At 45.4% G+C, this 21,100-nt stretch overlaps 1 protein-coding gene across 1 annotated transcript in view; it reads left to right on the plus strand.

Annotated features, from left to right (window-relative positions):
- The window catches only part of PTDSS1 (phosphatidylserine synthase 1), a 62,508-nt gene extending 53,798 nt beyond the window's left edge, over nucleotides 1-8,710 (plus strand). Inside the window, exons 11-13 of the mRNA XM_037802707.1 lie at nucleotides 4,983-5,051; nucleotides 5,778-5,847; nucleotides 7,585-8,710. Of these exons, the coding sequence (XP_037658635.1) occupies nucleotides 4,983-5,051; nucleotides 5,778-5,847; nucleotides 7,585-7,694 (249 nt within the window). The 3' untranslated portion in view covers nucleotides 7,695-8,710. The remainder of the gene's footprint in view (nucleotides 1-4,982; nucleotides 5,052-5,777; nucleotides 5,848-7,584) is intronic.
- The last annotated feature ends 12,390 nt before the right edge of the window (nucleotides 8,711-21,100 follow it).

Genomic DNA, 21,100 nt, shown 5'->3' on the forward strand with positions numbered 1-21,100 from the left:
TGCATCCTGTGCTTTCCCTCCCCACTATATTCCCATCCCGACTTGTTTTGAAGCAGACTCACCTTTAATCTTTCAGACGTATCTCTAAAGAAGATAAGAATACCTTTTTGGTTTGTTTAGCATGACGACTATACCGTTATCACACCTGAGAAAGAATAAACAGTGATTCCTTCGTATTATCAAAGATCTAATCAGTGTTTGGGTTACTAATTTTTCTCTTAAATTTCATGTTTTTTAACAGTATGTTTGAATCAACTTATTAATTGTGATTGGTGGTCATGTTATTTAAGTCTCAAATCTGTAGGTTTTCTCTCAATCTGTCTCTTGCTTGCAGTTTATCTGTTGAAGAAACCAGTTCTTTTGTCCTGTAGGTTTTCCCACAGTCTGGATTTTACTGATTGTATCCTGGACTGCAGTTTAACATATTTCTTTGTCCTCTGTATTTCCTATAAATTGGTAGTTGAATCTAGAAGCTTAATCAGATTCAGGTCTAATTTTGGGGACAAGACTAAACTTTGTATTTTTAAAGTGCCTTTCAAGCCTTTCACGGCATCTATTTTTAGGGTTACTTGTTAGAAATCCTAGCTGCACCAAGCTGCCTAGAGCCTGTGCTGTCGTGTTTGATCTTGAACAATAAAAGTGAATAATGATCTCCTTTGTATTTAAACTCCAGAATTCTCAAATGTATTTTTTCCCTCATCATGAGACCAGATATAAGGAATAGGTTCAGTGCGTATGTCAGATGTACCCAGAAAATGTGCTCTTCTCTGATTTCTCCTGGCACGTGCACTTCCAGCCCATGAATTGTAACATGACCTACCCCAGTGGGCAGAGAGGGACGCTTTCCTCACCTACTGCCAGAGAACCACGAGGACCACAGTGAGGTCAGAGGCAGAGGGACATGGGACATGGCAGATGGCTCTCCCCAGAACAGCTCATCACAGCCATCCCCCCGCCCCCCCACTGCCTGCTGCCAGTGCCAGTGGACAGGTTTTCATAGGACCCACCCGCCCACCTGCCTTGGGAGCATCAGTGGCAGAAAGGTCTCCTCAGGCCACATGTCCAAGAAACCGTCTCTTGCCACTCAGCCTGCAGAGACGCCCACTAGTCTCTATGTTTTGGAGACTTTCTCTATTACTTATTTGACACTTAGCCTTTGCCTCCTTATGTTGACTTTTTATTTGTCTTTGTCTCTATGTGGCTTTAACTTTATTGAGGACATGAACTATTTTTTATGCTCCCATCCATTTCTGCTTCACTTAGCGTGGTACCCTGTAAGTCATTCATTCACAAAACTTCTGCCACATGCTCATCAGTGCTGCCCCTGGTCCTGGAGGCACACAGATGGACAATGGTGATGGCAGTGGTAAGATTTATTGATGCTCGCTATGTGCCGGATACCATTCTAAGCGCTGTGCATGGATTACATATTTAATTCTTACACTTTGAAGGGAGGCACTTTATTATCCCACTTCTATAGATGAGGAAACAAAGGTACAGAGAGGTTAAGTAACTTGCCCAAGGGCACACAACTCGTAAGTGGCAGAGCCAGGACTCCAAAGCAGACAGCCTGGCTGCAGAGCTCAGGCCCTTCATCACACCCTGCTGATCTCTCCCTTCAAGATCTCTGCATCCAGATGGGAATTAGACAAGCAAATGAGTTATGTTAATCTGTGATTAATACTGTAAAATATGTGTGTGCATAGAGCTCAAGGAGTATGCAGAGCACCAGAGGAGCTGGGAGTTAGTGAAGACTCCATGGAGGTAATACGTGAGCAGGATTTTGAAGGACTGTAGCGAATGGCTTTACCATCCACCCAGATGACCCCGCTGAAACCTAGGAGCTGGCTTCCTCCGTCACTCTTCAAATCAGCAGATCACCAAGTTCTGTTAATTCAACCATGTAGTTCAACTCCTCCTCTCCATTCCCATGGTCTCTACAGCTGTCTAGACCCCATTTTCTCACCATTTTCCCTTCAAATCAATTCCCCACACTGCTGCCAAGAGACCTTTCAGAATTCAGATCTAATTCTGTCATCCCCTGTTGAGGATCCTTTCCTGTTGCTGGGGACCTGAGAGGAATTATTTTTCCCCAGCCAAGTTCAAAATAATTAAGAGACAAGGTGTGGAGGAAGGATATGGAGATCAGAATATCATCTTTAGTACTGAGTATCTACATTTTTTTAATATCAGCTTTAGATGCATGGGAAAACAATGTGGTCTGATCTGTATCTCACAGAGAAACACTGGAGGGTGGGTCAGTCAAGAAAGGAGATGAACTGAGGCAGGAGGATGCTGGAGGGTCCCAGATGAGAAATGACCAAGGCTGAGCCACGGTAGTGGCATTGAAGATGCTTTGAGAGCTGTTCAGAAGGTCAATGCAACAGGTTGCCACTGCCCGTTGGGGACATGAGGTTGACATCACAGTCTCTAGCCTGTGCCACTGAGGGTGCTACTGCCAGTTTGGGGGATACAGAAGAAGCCCAGTGATGGAGGAGATGAATTTGGTTCAGGAGAGTGGAGAGAGGGGCCAACTTACAGGTGACAAAGTCCTGTATCATTGGAAATTCTAGACTGTTCTGTAACATCAGAAACGCTGGATTGGCACTGGAGATAAAGCCTTGGAGCTGTCAGTGTGTAGGGTACGGTGGAGGCCATGAGATAGGTGAGGTAGGGAAAGCATCCCGAGGGGAAGAGAAGCTGGCTGAGGATGGAATTCTGTAGGGCTGATGCCTGAAGAGGTCATTGCCAGGAGATGGAGCAGCAAGAGCTCCTGCAGGGACCGCGGGGATCCCCCAGGGCAGGACTTTGAAGAAAGGTGGATCTCCTCATTGGCGTTATCAGATGAAAGGCATAGAGTGGGGGACCTGAGGCCAAAAGAGGCCCTTGGAGGGGAGGATTAGGGGTCCCCACTGCCTTGCACGTTTACCTGGTAAAGAAGAATGGAGACAGCGTCTGGGCGCTTTTTCATATTCTTGATTTTTTATTTAAGAGCAAGATTGGTCTCAAACTCAGGGGTGAGGTGAGAGTTCAGTTACATGGTGCCTCCCACCCTACTCAGAGAAAGGAAGCCCCTAATTGCTCCCCCTGCAGGGTGAGAGTAGATATCCGCCACTGGAGCAAAGATCCAGTATGTATCTGTGTGGAGCAAAGATCCCTCATGCTTGTTAATAAGTGTCTCCTGCAGCAGTTGTCTGATCAGTCGTCCTGGTCTGGATGCTGGTTACCATGCCGTGGAAGCCTGGCAGCTGCTCGCACTCTGTGCACTCCTGGTGTGATTGCCTGGCTCACATCCTACAGAAAATGTTCCTCCCTCTGCCCCCTCCCCCTTTCGTTAAAGAAAATCTGTACAGTTGCTGTTTTAACTTCAGGCCCTGACGTTTTAAGTGGGTCCATGCCTAGATAGCCACAGGTGTGATTGCAACCCCATAAATTACAAGTTTTTCTTCCCCGGGACAAGTGTAAGATGAGCCTCTTTTACTCTTAGGTAAAGTGGTAAGTTTGGCAACCGCAGCAAGTCCTTTGTGTGGCGATTGTGATGATGAGCACTTGTCGCTCACCACCTGCCAGTGCTTGCCTGGCTCCTTCGCAGAGCCAGCAGCGTCTGCTGCACAGAGAGCCCTGCTGCTGCCCCTGCCTGCCCTCCCCGGGGTGGGGTCTGGGAAAAGGAGGGGAAGAGCCCCGTGCCTGCCCTCTGGTGGGCAGAATTCGCAATGACAGCCCTCCCAGCCACCACTGCTCATTTCGTCTAGTGGGGCTCTCTGCGGCCAACCTCCCCACTCCCACCACCCCCCAGCCACAGTTTTGGGAGGGTGGAACCTACCCCCATCCCTCCCCATGTCCCAGGGTGTAAGCCTGTGTATTTTCTGCTCTTTGTCAAGGTCCTCACACATGCATAAGTTTACACATCTTCACTAGCTTTTCCTGCTCTTTCCATGCCATAAAAAAATGGTACATTTAATGTTGGTGTATATTAGAAATCTGAGCATGCACTAGAAAATGTTAAAGATTTGAAGTTTTACATTTTATGATTTTAATGTATTTGCTCAGTGCTGAGGTACAGAGCATATACTGCTGACCCTGGCTGTTCCCTTGAAGCTTTTCTTTCTCCAGGGATGGATGGATTGATGGGTGAATGAATAGAGATATAAAAATCAACATTTGTTTATTTATATCTATAACCACCCCTAAAACTTGGATCCAGGGATATCAAGGAATCTGTGATTGGGCACCAGTTTTGTCACCCACTGAGCTGTATGTGTGTCCTTTGAAAGCCATTCACTTCTCTGAGCCTTGATTCCTCTTCTGTAAAATGAGGGGTCTTGAAATTAATGAGCTCTGGGGTGATCCTTTTAGATCTAATGTTATGATTCTTGGAAAGAGTTATTCCCTCAAGAGATGAGGCACTTCCACCATGATTTCATAACTGTCTCCATGGTTGGGGCGAGGTGACAGATCCTCGGCAGGAAATGCAGCGGAAGAGGTGGGGGTTAGATAGCCAAGATGGTTTGGTATAGACGGATTCTTAAAGCAAGGCATGCTGGAGAAACTTAATGCTGGAACGGGCAGTCATTTTGATTTGAGGTTTGTTCACTTTCACTCTGGAAGTCCTGGCTGAGATGTCCTTGCTCTCCTGACATGCTCCCTTCTTTCTAGAATCCTATATGTTCTCTTAAAAAGAACCTGCAAAGCTGTTAAGGAGGTGCATCCTGCCTGATCGTACAACTAAAAATGATCTTGCCTTCTGCTAATAGAGTCATAAGTGGTAACTCTGGTCTTAATCATACTGCTTTGTGCTGCAAGCTTTGGGGATGGTTGATCTGCTTGTCTCCTGCAGTGTGATCATCAGATGTCCTAGGAGGAACGGCAGAAACGCAGTGAGCCATCTTGAGTGAATCCCACTGAAACTCTCAAGTTCTGGGAAACAGAAAATTTTCATGCAACATTTATAAGATGGTTTTTTACTTATCTTTCTCTTACAGGCTTTCACCACTTTCCTGTGTTTGTATGGCATGGTTTGGTACGCAGAACACTGTGGTCATCGAGAAAAGGTATAGGAAGAAAGAGAATTTAAAGATTATTTAAAATAATCACTTCCCACTTGGCCCTTTAACCCAGAGCATATTTGTTTAAGAATATGGAGTAGACAGCACTGTGAGAGCTCCTTCAACCTTGCCACTGTAGAAACATAACCATGTCAGGATGCATCCTCTGTCAGTTGCTGTCCTTGCTTGTGACTGCCCTGTTCAGTATGTCAGTATTTTTATCCTCCTTTTGCAAGAGGTTTAAAACTTAACTATATGTGTGTTAAAAAGGAAGTCATGTGAATGCACTGGACCAGTTTTGGGAAGGCCTTCCATTTGTACAAACCTCTTCCTCTGTCTCAACCTGGGGCTCCCTCTGTAAAGTGCAGATAATGCCTGTCCCACCTACCTCAGAGTAGCCTCGGGGATTAAAGTAGAGAGTAGACATACATGGGTTTAAAACACTATGAACGCCTCATAGATTACAATATTTGGTCCTTTAGTCATACCTTTGGTTTAAGGAACTAAAGGCACTTTCTACGAGATTTATTCTGCATTCTCTGGATCACCCTGGGAAGTAGAAGAGCCCTTGATTTTATAGCTGGGGAGCATAAGCTCCAGGGGGTTTTGTCCCTTGCTAGTGAGGTTCTCCAGCCTGGGAGAGGCAGAAACAGAGCCTCAACTGCAGACATCCTCATTTTTTTGCCCGGCCACTGCTTGAAATTCTGCCACTAAGTCTGTCTTTCTCCCTAGACCTATTCAGAGTGTGAAGATGGCTCGTACAGTCCAGATATCTCCTGGCCCCACGGGAAGGGTGCAAAAGGTATCTTCTTCTTTCTGATTATTTAAAACTTTACTGGGTCCTCTACCTTCTTAGGCCCAGTAAGGAGATTTGGAATCAATATTTGTGCTCCACATGTTGATAATGTATACTCTGAAGGGCCTCAAACCTATTCATCGATCATCTCTTGTTAATTAGTAAGAAACATGCAAAGACCCCCTCAAGATCTGCCCAAGAAACTTGCTTTCTAAGAAGAGACTCCATGTAGTGCGTTTTATGAGGCAGGAAAATGTAACAAGACCAGCCCCAGTTCAAGCACCCTGATGGGAATGAGTAAAAGAGATTAGAAGGAATTATGTACCAGGAGGACAAGCTTTTCAAAAGAGGTGGATCAGTTTAATCACGTCTTTTTGAAAGGCAGATCAGCATAAGAGGGACTTCAATAGTGAAGTGAGATAGGGATCCTCCACTGTACCTCTCTCCGAGGGGCATTTTGGAAAGATTTGGGACCACCTGGTTATTTTAAGAATTGGGCTTGTGGAGTGATGGTGCTGAGAAGGTTCCATTGGGCACTCGTTCCTTGCCAATTCCTATGAACTGATTGGAAGGCTTGACTGAGGGGGGAAAATTATGAATTATTATTATTCTATGTGAGCTCACAGAATGGCTCAGAGAAAGAGAGTGAGCCTAGGGAAGAGGGGAAAGCACCACTGGCCCAGCTGCTCTCCTAAGTTCTCTGGGAGAAAAGAAAAATGGCTTCTGAATGGGAAAAGAATCTCTAGGACTAAGCCAAATGCTACTTACAGTGGAGTAAAAAACCTCTGGACACTTTGTTTCCCATGACTGTCTTACATGGAGATTTCCGATGGAGCTGAACCTGAGTCCCAGGGCAGAGGACTCTCTGGTTTAGCTGCTCGCCCTGGGGTTGGCCACAGCCTCAGTCTTTAGCCAACCCAGTGCTGGAAAGTTCTGTTGACCCCCCAAGGCTTTGCACACAGTGCACACTCGGCCTGGAATGTGCCGCCAGCCTTCCCCCTGCCTCCACCCTCTTCCACCTGCTGATTCCTGCGATTGCTCAGGACCCAGCAGAAGTGCTGCCTCCTCATGGAAGTCTTTCTCTGAGCTTCCAGAGCACCAGCAAATACTATAGTATCTCGCCTCTGCCAGGATGTGAGCTTGAGGGCATGACTCCAACTTCATGTACCAGGGACTATCTGTTATGAGCAGCAAGGGCCTGATTTGTAAAGGTAGCCTCCAGATCAGACAACAGAGGGCATGTAATATCTTTAATTTTATAAAGGCAAAAAACCTTTCCAATTTAGAGTTTAGAAACTGGTGTATAGCAGATTAAGGGGTGCAAACCCAGGTAACGCATCCTTCGGATATAAGGGTAGGATGGTTTAGGTTTTAATTGTCCCTCATCTGTGCTCTCAGTGTCATTTGCTCATTCACTTTTGGTCCCTTTAGCCACAACCACAGTCTACCCCACTGCCTCCTACACAGTGTGGGTGTAGAAATTCTTCAGGAACCACCCAGACTTTCAGGGGCCCATGGCCTTGCATGCCGGAGGCGCCAGCTGTACTAATTGACTCCTGGGGTTTCTGTGTGCCTTGCCTTAATTCATTCATGAGGCCACTAGGTGGAGCGCAAGTGTCAGTGAAAGAGCCTGTACTTCGCCGGCAGGCAAACAGGTCCGGAAAGGGAGCCGGCCAGTCCCGGGCCTAAACCCTGCGAACCAAGCAGCTCACGGTGACCATGTGTCCTGATTCCTTTGGCCAGGTTCTGAAGACAGCCCACCCAAGCATTCGGGCAACAGCGAGAGCCATTCTTCCAGAAGAAGGAATCGACATTCCAAATCGAAAGTCACCAACGGCGTTGGAAAGAAATGAAAGATCCTAGTTAATCAAAGATGATCCAGAGAGTGCCTAGAACTGAGAGGGACATGGAACTCCTCTGGGCCCCCGTTAGGAGGCGAAAATGCCCAGAGCAAACAGGGAGAGGAGAGGGAACTCTTGGGGGTCACTATTTGAGAGTAAGTCGGGTTTCCCACGGATCTGGCTATATCAGGCAGATCACTGCCTGCGGCCCTTTGCCAATTTGGGGTCTCTTCTAACTTCAGCACTCGGCATGCGGTCACCGGTAGCAATTCAGTGTGTTTAAAGGAAAAGGTAGCTATTTCCTCACAGTTACCAAGAGCAGCTTTGTGCTTGGGTGTATTGTGGATGCATTTTAAATGTCTTCATTCAGACAAGACATTAATTGTATAGTTAATGGACTCATCCCCAGGTTTTATTTTTATGAATCTGCCTTTCCACATTTGATTGGAGTTCAGACTACTTTTCTTTTTTTTTTTTTTTTTTTAATTGTTATTGTTGTTACTTGTTTTTAAGTTAGGGTGTTTAAAAGCCTTCAGAAGCCGCTGCTGGAATTGAAACTGGCAGAGGTTCCCCTTCCTTCTAGAAAAAAAAAAAGGAAAGAGCTTTTGTGTTACTATTTAGCAGCCTCAGCCCTCTTTCTCAAACCTTAAGCCACATGGCAGGGCATATGGCTTAAGCCATAAGGCAGTCTAAGAAAAGGTTAGTTTCCTGTTTGGGATCCTGGGCTCCAGAACCGATCCTTTCTTGTTCCATTTCCAAATGTCATTTGTCCAGACTTATCCACAGTGCACAAAAGTGAATCTTGTAGGCAGTGAACAAGGCGGCTTCTCTCCACAGCCAGGTGCCTTTTACAATTTGTTTGTTTTCCTTCCATGGTGTGTTGCTGACATTGTCTTTTAGTCACATGTGAGGTGCTGGTGAGTATTACCTTTCATCTGTGCCATGCTCTAGAGCATTTACCCCAATAGTTCACCTCCACTGATGGATCCCTGTTTGAAATAAAATAATTCACTTTAAAGCCCATCAAAGGTCTGTCTCTGTGAAATGTTCATTTCCTTGTCTCCTGGTATTTTCCATTGTTTGTAAGCAATCACTGTACTTTTCAAGTAACTTTAGGGTAACATGAATGTGTGTGTTTTATATAGTAAGAAAACAAAAATACATATTTTAGAGCACTTAACAGACACATATGTCCTCTTGCTTAAACTTTCCAAGGGCTCAAAGGAACATAAGCAACATGGTCATCATTGTTTCCTGGGGTAATGGTTGCGTTGATCAAGTTAGATATTTTCCCCTCACAAATGGCCAGTACCCAGATGATTGGCTTTTAGGTATAAACTGGCTGAAAACAATCCATTCGTTCCCTCATTTCAGAGCCCTAAGATTTCAATGTCTTTTCCCCTTTTAAGGAAATCTCTATCCATAAAAGTGTCATGTTTTTCTTTTTCTGCAAAAGAATTCAGGGGTGAAGGGGTTGCGTGAATCATGCAAAGCTGGGGTCATTTCCTGTGCTCTGGGCCGCTGGGTGTCCACTGGGTTCAGAGCCCCGCTCAGGTTGGCTGCCACCAGCCCGGAAGCACCAGCAGCCGCCCGTTTCACAGGCCGAGTAAGGGCATCAGCTGTGATGGGCCTCAGCTCCACACTTCTCCATGCTGCCCTTATGGAAGATGGGCAAAGAAGAACGCATTGCTGAAACCCACTTGCACTCTCATAGCCCATCAAAGAGCTCTTTTAAGACATAGGTACAGTGCAAACATTACTTTACTTTGAAAGCTGCCATGTGGAGGAATCAGTAGGTAAGTGTGGGGTTTCTTCTTGCATTTGTTTTTTGGGAGCACTAGTGCTTGCAGACATGGTCTCGCCTCCCTTTATACCTGGGGCCCATCACTGAGTGTTTCCAAGTTTGTTTTCTGGGAGAATCGAGCCTGGTGCACTAATGCGCCTCTGATTAATAGCGGGTCTGACTGATGGAAGTTGTTGTTTTCTCCAAGGCCGGCACCTGTTTAGCTTGTGGTGAATTTGACATTACTGTGAGATACGTGAAGAGCAAAAGGCACATGGACAATTTTTCCTCTGCGTCTTTGTAAAAAATAGCCCAGGAAAGTTCTCAGATACTTCCGTGCCCTCCCTGTGAATGTAAACTTTCTCTTTTCTCCTTTCAGTAAGAGTTCTTAACTACAATGGTTGCAAAACCAGTGCTTTCCATGACTGGCCAAAACACCAGTGGCCATTGCCTCCTGGAAGCCACACTGCTGGATTTGGCCTAATTTTCCCACCTGTTTCCATGGGAATGGACCTCACATTAATGGAAATAGAATAAAAGCTTCAGAGTCATCAGTTAATATCTGAAATGATTTCATTGCAAATTCTCTCATGTTCAACACGTGCAATCTGCCCTCTTAAGAGACACCATTGCTTTAGGCTTAATGCATAAAGAATGTTTTATGTATTTTTCTTGTTGAGTAGCTTGGCATCGTGTGTTAGATACTCCTCTCTTTTTGCCATTCTTGGTCCTCCCATGGTTTTTCCCCACCTTTCTTGTGTCTGTTTTCACGACTTGTAAAAACCTTGGCCATACTATTCCCACAGCAATGCCAGGATGCTACGCTGACCTGTTAAGCATGTTGATGGCAAAAGACGTCCTCTAAAAGCTGGTTTAATAGTGAGTTCATGAGTAATAAGTACTCACAAGGAGAAAGAAAATAAAATTCTTTAACAAATAACATCAAGTTGAGCCCTAGTGGTTGTCCCTCTGGTGCTGCTGTGTAGCATCCCTAAGGGACAACTCCTTGTGTCCAGGCTCCCCTTTTGAATTGTGCTCCCAGTTTGGTTTGCTTGTTTATAATAGTGCACTTGGTCAGGCCCTGGCAGGGTCCCTGAGAATGGGGTGAGGCTAAACACTGAAGGGGAGGCTTAACACAGAGTGGAAAAGAGAAAAATGTAACCACTAGAAACCAGACTGAAGTGAGTACTTTGAACACGGGGGGATTTAACTTCCATGCCTCTTGGATTGTGCTCAGTGGCTGCTGTGGAATTTCTGGGCCCACCACAGTGGTTTACCAGGCGGGCTCTGTTTCTATCATTCTCTTGTTACGACATATAGGAAATCCTATATAGGCTATTACAATCTCCAATATATTTCCCATTTTATGATTGAAACAAAGATGTAAAAAGAACTAAGACTTTTGTTTATCAGTGTTGCATTACGTATGTATGTGTACATTGTAGGGTTATATTTGAGATTCAGCTCTTTGCAACGTTAGCATTGGTAATGGCTGAGACCAATGGGCTGCATAATCTGTGATTATTATGCAAAACCCATAATACTTAGAGTTTTACAACATTTCCCCTTATTTCATTTTATTCCAAACCTGATGTTAGGACTAACACAGGTGAAGTTTGCAATATTTCTTAATTGACTTTTAGTATTATCTTTGATATAATAAATAAGCGTGGCTTTTTATTTTACTTTGCTTCTGTGAATTTAAAGAAATGATTTATTGATGTCTACCAAATAAGGGGAAAAACAGACATAATCCTTTTTGGTCTGTGGGAATGCCAAATTATAAAAATCTTCCTTGTCTCAGATTTTTACTTAAAACTGCCTTTAATCCATTTCAGAAATTCAGCTATGATTTTGTCTACCCTGACATTCCCTTTCCTGAAACTTGTATGAATTTTGAAGCTGCCTGTTCTATGAGAAGAAATTTGTTGTCACTTTAACACTCTTCAGGGTTTGCAGCAGGTCCAAGTACCTCCAAGGCCTCACATAGCTAAACTTAGTTTATACATCATGATGATCTGGGCCCAAACCTCTGTCTTTATATACAGCATACCTGGCTGGCTGGCAAGCTTCCTGCCCGCAGTCCTGGCAAAAGGGACTTCTGAGCCCCCAGCATTCTATTCCTCTTGGAACAGAGAGAAGGATGTTGGCAAATCTACCTCCTTCTTAGAAGTCTGAACATCATTCAGAAAAGAGAAGTTTCCTGAGGGTTTTGCTATTGAAGCTGATGCAACCAACAACCCAGCCTCTTCAGCTGTCCTGGGCTCATGCTTGTTACACCTTTTGTGCCCAAGTGTTAATGATCACTTCTTTGGTACTGGCATGTGCTGCAGCAATCACATTGCTGAGGGCCTGCAAATTTGTGGGTCCCCATGATGCCCTGCGATGGCAGGAAGGTTTTCTCTGAGCTGCCTGGTCTCCTGTTCCTGCTACTGGGGTTCCTGTGCCGGTTGTGTTCCTCCTTCCTGGCTGCTGAGAAAAGGGAAATGAGGTTTGTTTGCCTTTAAAAGAAAAATAAAAGGAAAAAACTTGAGACTAAAAAACCAAATTATTGCATTTTCATGTCTAAAATAACACACAATAGCTTTAATTACGGTGTCAAATTGCAGGCAGAGTTTATATAACAATCTGTACCGGAAAATCTGGACTGTAAACCTTACTACTCCCACTCGGCTGACAAAGGGCTGTTTCGGCTCATTCTCGTCAATCCAACTGTGCATACATCGTGGACTGATTAGGTATTTTACAGGTGCAACCTGGGAATGGCTTAAGGCAGATCTCCAGCTTTCCAAATATTTAGAATCCTCCATCATCTCTTTGAGTGGATGTGATCCAGAGCAGGAGCAGGGGGGATAATAGTTCACCATTTACGCTGCTAATGTCTTCCAGACAAAGGGATTCTGAGGATTGGGAACCTTTAGAAGACCCCGGCTGGGGCTCTTGGAACATCTTCCTCTCTTTTCCCTGTTGGCAACTCCCTGAATCTTCCTAGTGGCCACAGTAGCACTCAGCTTGCATTGCTAGTGAACCTCACGCCAAGAGTGGCAATTTCCATTCCAAAGAACTGGGTGTCACTGAGACCCTCCCCACATGTATCCATCACTGAATGTATATATGTTCTCTTTGAATCCTGTGAGTTCGGTGGTATTATCCTCCATTATACAGGAACATGAGACTTAGGGAGGTTAAGTACCTGACCAAAGATCATACAACCCGTAGGTGGCTGTCTGGTCAACCCAGGGCCTACTGCTCCTTTGTCCATCCCACGCTCCTGATTCAGTTCTTGTGCACGTGTCTTGATCCCCAGAGGCATCACATGTGCCCACTGCCCTAGCTTCCAGCCAGCCTCAGCAGCTGGTAAATGGGTGATGAAGAGCCAGTTCCTCGGGGTGCCTCACACCTCTGTCTCCCCCTTTCCCTTTGAGGAGACTCGATGTGACTCAGACCTCCGGTCCTCACTTGGTGATAGATGGCCAGACCTCCACGCCACTTTCCAGATGTCGGCTCCCTGTGAGACTGGCTGAAGGAATAATTAGTGTTGGCCTTTGTTGTCACTTGTGTCTTGTGAGTGGATGGATTCTTGGGTCAACATCCTTTTCCTGTGAAGTAAAGTAAGTCAAGATGCCATCAGTTGAAGCAGAATCCCGTCTCTCCATTCGCGTTCTCTTTCTGGTATTTTGATGCATTCTGCAAACTGTCGGCAATTCCTCTTGTCTGTGGCAGCTCCCTCTGCCCTCAGGAATCTGATTTATGATCTGGCAAGGCCATAAACCTCTGCTCTTCACTTCTGAAAAACAGCAAAGTATAGGAAAGAATGTAAATTATAAATTCTGAATTCCTATGGTCAGCAATAATGTTCCGGCCTGGTTCTTTTTTAAGTGGTATGCACATGGCTTTAATTTCTGAGGGTTTGGGCTCTGTCACCCCCCACCCCACCCCACCCCCATGCTTCGAGGGAAATGTCCTGCTGACATATGGTATTTTTCCAAAATGAGAAATAACATTTTTCTAATGAATCACTGGCAGAAATACTTCGAAATGCCACTCTTCACAGAGAGGGATGGGACAATGGGTGACAATGACATCCCCATATTCACCAGGCTGCTGATCTGGAGTAGCTCCACACCAAAATCTCCTAGTGTTCTCCCTTAGCAAAATGCCCAATGTTAACTTTCCAGGAGGAGGTTTTCCTGTTGGATTTTTAAAATTCTCGCCTTATTCCTCTTACCAGTCAAGGGTCTGCTCACTAACTGGGAATAGACTTCTGATCGCCACCGCAGGCAGCAAAGACAGCCACAAAGTCACACTGAAGCCCAAAAGGCAGCGTGGGTTGGAATTTTCTTTCCAGTGGTGGGTCAGCTCCAGGCTTAAGTTTCACAGGCTGGGCAGAAGCAGCTCCCTGCTCCACTGAGGCGGGAAGGAGCCGCCGGTCACCCGCGTGCAGTCCTGCCGCCGTTCTCTTCAAATTGCAGAATCCAGCACTTGGTGTCACCGTGCTGGTGGTCAGCATTTCCCCCTCCTTAAACCCAATTCATCCAGTTCAAAATGATGGGTGAAAGCTGAAAAAACACCCAGGGTCTCCGAGTTTCCAGGAAACTGTTAAAACAGCCTGAGCCTGCCAGAGCTTTCATTAAAGTCAATAGGGTTGTGCTTTTCTTTGTGTGATCAGCAAGTAGGGGCAGTGTGCGTGTTGTGTGTGAGAACATGATGCTTAAACTCACAAACATACCCACCCATGGAAATAGGTAATCTCACAAACACCTATCCACTCATACACTCTCCCTTCCTGTCTTCCTTCGTGTTTCCTTTGGACCACGTTTCATTCACGAAACGCCAGGCTCAGCGTAAGTGGCGAAGGCTGGACCACACATAGGGCATGAAGGAGAGGGTAAAGGGTCTCAGCAACGTCCGGCGGATGCTATGCTCCGGCCACCTGCACGGCCTCAGCTGCAGGCCTGTTCCTCGATACTGCCTATCAGCCAGGACTTTTTGTTTATGCACACTGAAGTAATCTCAACAAAAAGAGGACACGAGCCCAGCAGTGATAACCATAGAAAATATATGCAGCAGCCTCTTACTTGGACTGGGGTTTGTATATTAAACTTACAAAGGGAAGTGACAGAATCAGGTTTCTTGAGTAGTGAATGCTCTGAAGTGTGATTTCAACATGTAATTAACTTGTAGTGTCGCTGGTTTTCAGGCCACGCTGCTGTGAACAGCAGAACTGCCTTTTTTAAGGGTGAAATCTCACCCAAAGTGGATATAATATAGAATTGGCTCAAGGACAAAAACACAAAATCTACATCACATGTGGAGGCCGCCTCAACTTTTCCCACTTGTCCTGTTCCAACCCTTGATTTAAAAAAAAAAAAAAAAAATTATTGCAGCTAGTTGGTTATATCTTGTTTAAGGAAATCCTTAAATGTCCAGCTGTTTGGGCTGGGAGAGGGAAAGGTATATTTAGGTTTTCCAAATAAATTTCTATATGTTTCATGTGTTGATATCACCCTCCTGCTGTTGAGATGCTAAAGTGACTCAGGATTGCTGTGTTTTGCCCTCCTTGGTAAAATGATCAATACTAAAGGAAACACTTATTCAGGCTCTATGCCAGGCATGGTGCTAAATGCATTCCTTGCTTATCCAATTTTTTACTCCCAAGAGCCTTGTTGGTTTGCCCCATTTTACAGATGGGAAACGACGTTTGAGGAGGTTAATTGAGTCAGGTAATCTGATTCTAGAATACAAACCATGAACCTTCTGCCTGAGAGGCAGTAGCATAAGAATTCTGGCTCTGTTGTCAGACTTCCCAGGTTCAAATCCTGCCCCCACCAGTTATAAGCTGTATGACTTTGAGCAAGTTATTTAATCTCTGTTTCCTCCTCTATAAAATGAGAATGACAATACCCATCTTATGGGGTTGCCATGAAGATTAATAAATTCATTCTTTTAAAAAGAATGTCCAGCCTGTAGTAAGTGCTCAATAAACAGCAACTGTTATCTGTTATTGTGTTATTGCCTCCTTAGAGGCAGGGAACCAACGTTAAGAAGGTGATTGTAATAATCTAGGCAGGAGCTAGTGAGGACCTGAACTAGGGCAGCCCTAGAATGGAGAGGAGAGGACAGACTGGAGAGGCCTTGCAGAGAGAAGCAGTGGGGCTTGATGCCTGATGAGAGAGGAATTCGGGCTCCTTGGCCTTGCGAAAGACCCAGCCATGTGTCCAGCATCAACTCCTGTTGATCTCCTTCCCCCCATCCACCACCACCCCTTTACACTTAGCACTACTGACCGTCTGGCAGTTCCCCATGGCCCACCGAGCACATCAGCTTGAGGGCTGCTCCGAGTCTCTGCCGTGCCTAGGAGGTCTGCCCAGGCACTCTGCCTGTGAGCGTCGCTCATCCTTCAGATCTCAGCTCAAAACCCCATATGCTCTGGGAGGCTCCCTCCCTCCAGACCTTCCCTTATGTACCGTTATTCATCTCTTACAGCAGTCACGTCTTTTATCTCCCTGGTGAAGCCATAAGCTCCTCGAGGTGCTCAGTAAATGCCCTTTGAACGAGTGAATGAGTGAGTGAGTCTGTAGGACAGAGGCTCTGGATTGACCCTTGGAGGATGTGACACTGAGCGTGGGTAGTTCCAGTTCCCTCTGATTCCCCAAATTCCTCTGGCCCAGGCTCCCCGTGGCCTGCACCTGCGGGCTGGTCCTGCTACCTGTACTCCATCCAGCACATCTATGTCCTTGGGGCCCACACCTGGCATTTTGGAGGCTGCTTTGCTTACTTTTATCCTGTTAGATTTCCACTGACAGTGGAAATTGATTGACCATCCTTTGGAGTGTTAATCAGTAAAGACCTATTTTATATGAGTTTCTTACAATATCCGTCCTTTGAAAATGATGACTGAGGGCCACCTTTCGATCATCAGCACCAGGGCTGGGACAGGTGCCAAAAGCCTCTACTATCCTCCCCCCAATACCTGCTTTGGTTTGCCAGCTGCCACAGAATGCCAGGACTTCCTCCCTTGGCATGCTGGATCATGATCCAGTTTATGGATATAACTCAAAACTCCAGGTCTGGTGGGCCCTCCATTTGGGGGTCACAGTTCTGGAGGTCCTTTCTAGGAAAAGTAATACAAAAATCACTTAATTTGAAAATTTCACAAAAACAGGTATCATGTGGTTCCATTGCTAGGCTACCTCAGAGTCCTAGAAGAGGCCCAGGCAAGTGAAGGGGGCTCAAAAGCTAAAGCTTTATTAACTTCACAGTAAATCCCTCTCTAATATTACCAGTATAACTCAGTTGACCAGCTTCAAATAAGCCACATCTCGCATTTCTCCAATTACTTGCTTGAATCCCAACTTGCCTTTATCAGCAGGAAGTATAGCATCCCACCGAGGCCTTTTTACATCCACCCAGATTCTCTAAGAACACTAGGGACTTTTTCCATCCATTAGTGTCAGACAACTAGACAGTTCCATCAGCTCAGGAACACTGATTCAGACACTCAACCCCACTGACTCTGCAGAAGAGATGGGTGGCAATGGTCCACTCTCCCAATCCCATAGTAATAGTGTCCTACTGTGGGCTGTTCGGTGACTCAGCAGGAAATCATTTCCAAAGCATGACTCTGTGCCAGGGTGGTTATCCTCCAGAGGTCCAAGCCGCAAACCCAGTCTGCTCCAGCTCCAGCCCCCATGGATCCCAGTTTGGCTTCCCCCATGATGAAGTCTCCTTTGGGGCCCTCCTTGATATCCCACCCTGCCAGAGCCATCCTAATCCATTGCAGAGATTCTTATAAAAGAATCTCTCCATCCCTTTCCTCCTTGTGGGCTTTTGGCCTTTGCAGATTTGCCACCTCCTTGTAGGAAGAACTTGCTTCTAGGAGGAATTGCAGGCGGGTGCCTTGCCAGGCTACCAAAGCAAAACTAAAATGTTCTGCTGCAGCAGGCCCCTGCTTCCCAGTTTTATGGTTCTCCCCCTATAAGGAGCTGGCTGCATCTGCTTCATTGAAACTGACAGTGTTCAGAGGAGTTACTGCTCCCATACAAGCCACTTCCTCCCTGCCAAGACCCACGGCCCCTCTGGCTTTCAGATGAAGCTGGCAGTATTTGTGGAGGTTCCTTCTGGAACTTTGCTGAGCCACAGGGTTTGGCCTGACAGGACCGTGTGCACCCAGGGAAGATTCCCTTCCTTATGTATCTTGCAAAGCCTGGGTACTGCTTTAATGAGAAAAAAAAGCCCTAAAGAAAACGTGCTTCCATTGATGGTTCTCCCCAAACTGAACTAATTCCCTTTCATCTGCTAACTTTATCCTGCTGTGACCAGTTTAATTTGGGGAACTATTTTTGCTTCTGAATGCAAATGTTCTTCCTTCTTGCATCTGCTCACCACAAGCTTTCCATTCAGGCAGTGATGGACCATGCTTCTCCTGTGAATAAACACTTGTGAGTTTTTTGAAAAAGTGCTTCCTCAAGAAAGCCACCCCCATGTGCAACATCCTCCTTCTCTGAGCAAGTGTCTATGTTAATCTGATTTCTCTCTGGAATTAACTGAGCCCAAAAATGAATAACTGATTTGGCCACTGGGAGAGGCCAACCTGCAGTTCTGGAAGATTACAATCCCGTGATCAGCCTACCGATCCCTCATGCTGATTGAAGCCATCAGAACTGGGCAGTATTAAAAGATGGCTGAGGAAATGAAACATAATAGCACATTCTCACACCCCCGCCCCATCAAGGGAGAGTTGCTCCCAGATGTTATTTCCGCAGTCCAGCTTCTGGCTCTCCAAACTGTTCAAGAAGGAGGTTGTGGCCCGACTGGCCAAGAGCCTGCATGACACAACCATCCCATTGTAACACTCGCACACACAGGCAGAGGAGATAAGGAGCAGCCGGGGAGAAGTTGGAGGAGAGGAGGCTCGGGGCCAGCCTAAGATTTATCCCCTACGTTTCACAGGTCAAAACATGGAAGCCCAGTGTAGTGAAGTGACTTGGCCAGGATCACACAGCTGGCGGTCCCAGAGCCAGGGTTCAGGTCAGCCTCTGGTCCCAACTCCACGGTCGCTGCCGTAAACCCCACGTTAACCCGTGGGCCACCGCAGACAAGGAACCATGTGTTGCTTGTGCAGCCCAGGCAGTTTCATGCATTTAGGAAATTGGTCCTTTCTAACGGATGCCTTTTTTCCCTTCTCATCATTGCACATTTCTCACCTTCAGAACCCAGCTCCACTCTCTGAAGGCCTCTATCACTGACTAACAAGTACAGAATTTTAAAGGGCATATACAAAAATAGAGTGTGCATAGCTGAGGATGCTTTATAAAAGAATGGCAAAAAAAGAAAAAAAAATCTGTAAAAGCAGAGTGTCAGAAGTGGCCAAAGCCTGGGGCAATCTGAGGTTTTGGAAAGTGCTAAGGACAATTTTAATAAAGGAGGTGGGGAGAGCTTTTGAAAGCCATATATAGGAAAAGAAGTGTAAACAAAAGAATGGGTGCCCACTATTGAGAAAAAGAGTGTTGACTAAATCAGTCCCTGCTGCAGATCCTTCTGCAACTTCTCTTTGCTCTTGACCATGCCTCAAAAGTCAAGCTCCAGCACTGCAGTCTCATCTGTAACTCTCCCCCTGCACTCCACTCATTCTGGCCTATTTTTATTAGGTGAATATTCATCAGGGTCTTTCCCATACATACTGTCCCCATTTTTCCCCCGGTAAACTCATATTCATCCTTTAATTCTCAATTGGAACATGACTTGTGTAGGAAGATTTTACTGACACCCAAACTAGCCCATCACCCCCATAGCACCTCCCATCTCCTCTTACAACCCTGGGTTCCTGTTCAACATCTGTCTTCCCTGCTAGGTTATTAACTCCAAGTCTGTTTCTGGCTTGTTCATTCTCATATGCCCAACTCTTAGCCTGGGGTTTGGTACACAGCGAGGACTCAGCAGATATTTGTTGGACTAATGAATTATTTAATGAATATATGATAGACAAAACGGGAAAAAATACTTGCATGGCAAATGAATAAACAAAGGGAGAAACGTGAGTCAGGAAAGACTTAGATGAAATGAGAGATCATCCAGCCAAATCTAGAAGGAAATGACTATGAATGAGCAATGAGAAGTCAGGAAGTCACTGGGAAACAGTGGGAGGAGCATGAAAGTCTGAGGCAGAATCAGGCAGGAGTCCGCCTTGACCGTGAGGCCAAGGTATTAAGATTTTGTTTTTATGTTCTCCATTAAAAGAGTAACAGTCAAATTGGAAAAGTTAGAACTTACATTGGTAGAAGAGAACTGAAGCCCAAGATGGGACCTGCCTTAAAAATGTCGAGTCTCCAGGCTCTCGATGCAGTAAATATCATGGTGCTGAATTTCAGTGTCATTGTGGGCTGAGCCCTGAGGAAAGAGAGAGTATCCAATCAGGATGGAGAAGGGAAGAGGTGGATTTTGAAAACAGAGATCAACAAGCTTGATCTCAATCCACAGTAAAATTCTAGAGCAGAAGATTGAAGAGTCGCCTGTGACTGTCCATACAGAAGAAAGCTTCGGTCACCGGGCATTAGCAGAGGTTCACTAAGAACAAGCCGTGCAAGGCTAGTGTAGTATCTGTTTTCCACGGTGTTTCTCATTCTGGGAGATGAGGGAATACTACAAGCCAGCAAAGCTCAGAGCACAAATTCTCACCTAAGCTCAAACAACAACAACAACAACAACAACAACAACAACTCACCTCTAAGGGAGAATTTGAGAAACCCAGTATGCTATTGCTCCCTCTTGGAGCATCACAGTGCACATTAGCACATTAAAGTCTCTGAGAAGTCCTGCACCAAAGAAACATTCTCAACCTAATCCCTCTGAACTAGTGTTCAACAGATTACAATTGGAGAACGGATATTTTGGGTAAATTTCATCAAGATCTATTGCAAAGCCTTTTATTGTATAGACTGTGAAGGGGTGGAGAAATGTGGGGTTAAAAAGTTCATTGGATGGACAGCTGGGTAGAACATTAATTAATTGATTATGAATACTATCAAGAACATTAATTCATTAATAAGCACCCTGTTGGAAGTCTCTAATGGAATGTCTCAAGGCCTTGGTCCTGGCATGTGCAACATTGTTACCAGTGACTTCTATCACAACATAGAACACCTGCTTTAAAAATTCTGAGATAACCTAAATCCAGAGAGACAGCCAATATGCCATAAAACAAATTGAAATACTGTCTTAAAACCAACCAATGAAATCAACAGCATCCCAGTGGCACTTAATAGAATCAGTGGTATAAGTAAAGGATAGATTTCACCTGACTTGAAATTAGCACATATGAAAGAGACCTGGGTTGTAGGTACAGCAAGATCAGCCAGGCCAAGTGGGTGATAGGGTTACTTGCCTCTAAAGCTCAATGGTGCCTTCTTGGGCAGCTCAAGGCACTGACCGTATACTGGTCTGGTCTAACTGCACAGTGTATTCTGGTCTTAGAAGCTACATTTTGAGAGGGACATTGAAAAATTGGAGCATAATCAGAGAATGATGAACATCAGGAGAGCTCTGGAGAACATGTCCCCTGAGGAGGAAAGTCAAAAGAAGTCAGGGATATTTAGATAGTCTTTGGAAGAGAAGATAATGAATGGGGCCTGTTGAT

This window comes from Choloepus didactylus, chromosome 14 (genome assembly GCF_015220235.1).
Source record: "Choloepus didactylus isolate mChoDid1 chromosome 14, mChoDid1.pri, whole genome shotgun sequence".
Lineage (NCBI taxonomy): Eukaryota > Metazoa > Chordata > Mammalia > Pilosa > Megalonychidae > Choloepus > Choloepus didactylus.